Genomic DNA, 2,617 nt, shown 5'->3' on the forward strand with positions numbered 1-2,617 from the left:
AGCTATAGGGTGCTATTAGTGAACAGACTGGTGCACTGATTTGTTCGCAGAGTCGCAGCTGTTAGCATGGCGTGTACTTTCCCTTTCCAAGGCAAAGCAATTAGGACGAGTATATATAGAGCCGGTGAAAGTATTTGACGTCATTCGGTATACGTGCCTGTGCATGCGTGCCTACACCTAGGCACGTTATTAAAAACAAGGGCCGTGCATATTGGCCGTGTGTGAGTGTGTGCGTGTGTGTCACACACGCACACACACTGTGTATGTGTGTGTGTGTGTGCGTGCGTGCGTGCGTGCGCGCACGTGCCTGCGTTATGCTCGTCAAAGCATGTCCTGTCTTACTCTGTTTCCTGGCGTGTACTATTCCACCAAAGTGAAGTTCAATTTCCTCAGGTACCTTGCTGAAATATTATGTGCATGGAAGCAAAGTTTGCTACCATAGATCAATGGAGATGCTGGTTGAATATAGCAGTGTGGTTGCTAGATGCACGAAACGTTACATAATTATAAACCGCGTGTTTATAAATTAATCATGCACTTTTTTCTCATGTGTAACTCTTTGTGTTCGCATCGTAAGCTGACCAGCCTTTCCTGCAAACTCCTGCTTCTTGGTGTATATAAATACTGTAATTGAGGAATTTCGCCGCTTCAACGTTTTCCTCTTGTCTTCCGTCGCAGACATCACGAAAGGACCTGCTGGCACTGGACTTTGAGGGAATCCTGAAATACTTCAGAGTGTCGCTGCCGAAGAAATATCGCACGGAGGAGCACGCGCGCGAGTTACTGCAGGTCGCCATGGGTCTCAAGGTAGGTGGCGCCACCACAGCTGCCCTCTACTACATATTCACTAGTGTGTATGTGGTATGTATGCGTGCGTGTGTGCGTGCGTGTGCGCATGCGTACATGTGAGTATGCATGTGTGCACCTTTTCGTGTTGGTGGGTATGTTTGCGTACGTGCATATGCGTGCAAGAGAAAAGCTATTTCCATCTCCTCTGTGTTACTTTCGTTTTTCGTTATTTTTAAATCTTTAATGAAGAAGATAAGATAAGTTAGGGACTCTGTGATAGAGTGTACTAAGTTACACTCTTACGGAAAATTTTCGAACACTTAGAAAGTCTACTTGGATAGTAATGACACGAGAAGCCTTTGACGGAGACGATGGTAACGTCATCATGTTGATGATTAAGTGGCGGGTGTTATTTTCGCGTGCAGTGCTGTAGTTTATTACAAATATTTCACCTGTAGACAGCCAGGGAGTGATGACATAAAAGGCCGAGTTTTAGCATCCCTGCACCTAGCGGTTGACATAGTGATCACTAGTTGTTGCTAGGATTCGATGTTCATAACAAGCTGAAGCGAAAACCTGACCCTGGCTGACTGTACTCTAGACAGGTTTTACACAGACATAGGTTGTTACATGACAATTAGTGACAACTAGTATGACATTTAGTGATGCTGTTCATGACAGTGTTATTGCTGCTGCTAGTAATAATAATGATGATGATGCTACTGCTGATGTTGAAGGTCACAATGATGACAAAGGTGAAACTGTATTTGTATAAAATAATGCATAAACAATCATAGAATGCTTGTGATTGTTGCAACGTTCTAACGTTTTGCTGCAGAAGTCCAACAAGAAGTTGAAGAAGTATGAGAAGGAATACATAACAATGAAGGAGCAGGAGCTGCAGCAGGAGGACCCTGTCACTCGCCTGGAGGTACGCGACCTCACATGCCCACGGGGGGCAACACAGTCCTGCAGCGCATTCATAGATTGAAAGTGCTGCAACCACGACTGATGTTTTCCCTCGCAGTTTTCGCGTAGAAAATTTGTGTGTGTGGCGTAAAGTTTCGCCTAAACTTTATTTACGACGGCTCGAATGACATTAAAGCCTGTCATTACGGACCTTCTGTGGAATTGAAGTATCAAGTATACTTTGTAATTCGCATTTAGAAGATACAGGTTAGATGCAGGCGCTTGTTTGCCATCTTGCTAAGGTACAGCATGGTATCATTAGCTACGCTAGCGAAGGCTTTCTTACACGAAGCTTATTATTTACTCGTTGCTGGGGTAACGGCATCGTTAGCGAGACTGACAGAGGTTTTCGTTAGATGCAAATTATTATTTACTCGTTGCTGGAGTAACGGCGTCGTTAGCAAGACTAAACAGGGTTTTTCGTTACATTCGAATTATTATTTACTCGTTTCCGGAGTACTGGCGTCGTTAGCGAGATTAACGAGGGTTATCTCTGTGCAGCGAGAGAACAAGCGACTGCAGGAGGCAAACATGAGGTTGGAGCAGGAGAATGATGACCTTGCCCACGAGCTGGTGACGAGCAAGATAGCCCTGCGTAACGAGCTGGACATGGTAAGTCTCTCATACATCACACACCTCCCCTCCCTGCCCGCACACACACAAACAGACACACACACACACACACACACACACACACACCACACGCTCGTGCGCACGCACACACAGCGAGCTAGACATGGTAGGCCTCTTACACATCATCCCGCCTCACATATACACCCTCCCCTCGCTTCTTCTTTCCCTGCCTACACACACACAGCGAGCTATGCATGGTAGGTCTCTGACACATCATCCCGCCTCA

The 2,617-nt window shown here is 45.9% G+C and overlaps 1 protein-coding gene across 1 annotated transcript in view; it reads left to right on the forward strand.

Annotated features, from left to right (window-relative positions):
• Positions 1–313: 313 nt before the first annotated feature.
• LOC106814502 (rab GTPase-activating protein 1-like) overlaps positions 314–2,617 on the forward strand; it is a 15,651-nt gene continuing 13,347 nt past the window's right edge. Inside the window, exons 1-4 of the mRNA XM_014818813.1 lie at positions 314–373; positions 679–807; positions 1,628–1,720; positions 2,260–2,370. Coding sequence (XP_014674299.1) covers positions 329–373; positions 679–807; positions 1,628–1,720; positions 2,260–2,370 — 378 coding nt within the window. The 5' untranslated portion in view covers positions 314–328. The remainder of the gene's footprint in view (positions 374–678; positions 808–1,627; positions 1,721–2,259; positions 2,371–2,617) is intronic.

This window comes from Priapulus caudatus, unplaced genomic scaffold (genome assembly GCF_000485595.1).
Source record: "Priapulus caudatus unplaced genomic scaffold, Priapulus_caudatus-5.0.1 Scaffold933, whole genome shotgun sequence".
In the NCBI taxonomy this organism is placed as follows: Eukaryota; Metazoa; Priapulida; class Priapulimorpha; order Priapulimorphida; family Priapulidae; genus Priapulus; species Priapulus caudatus.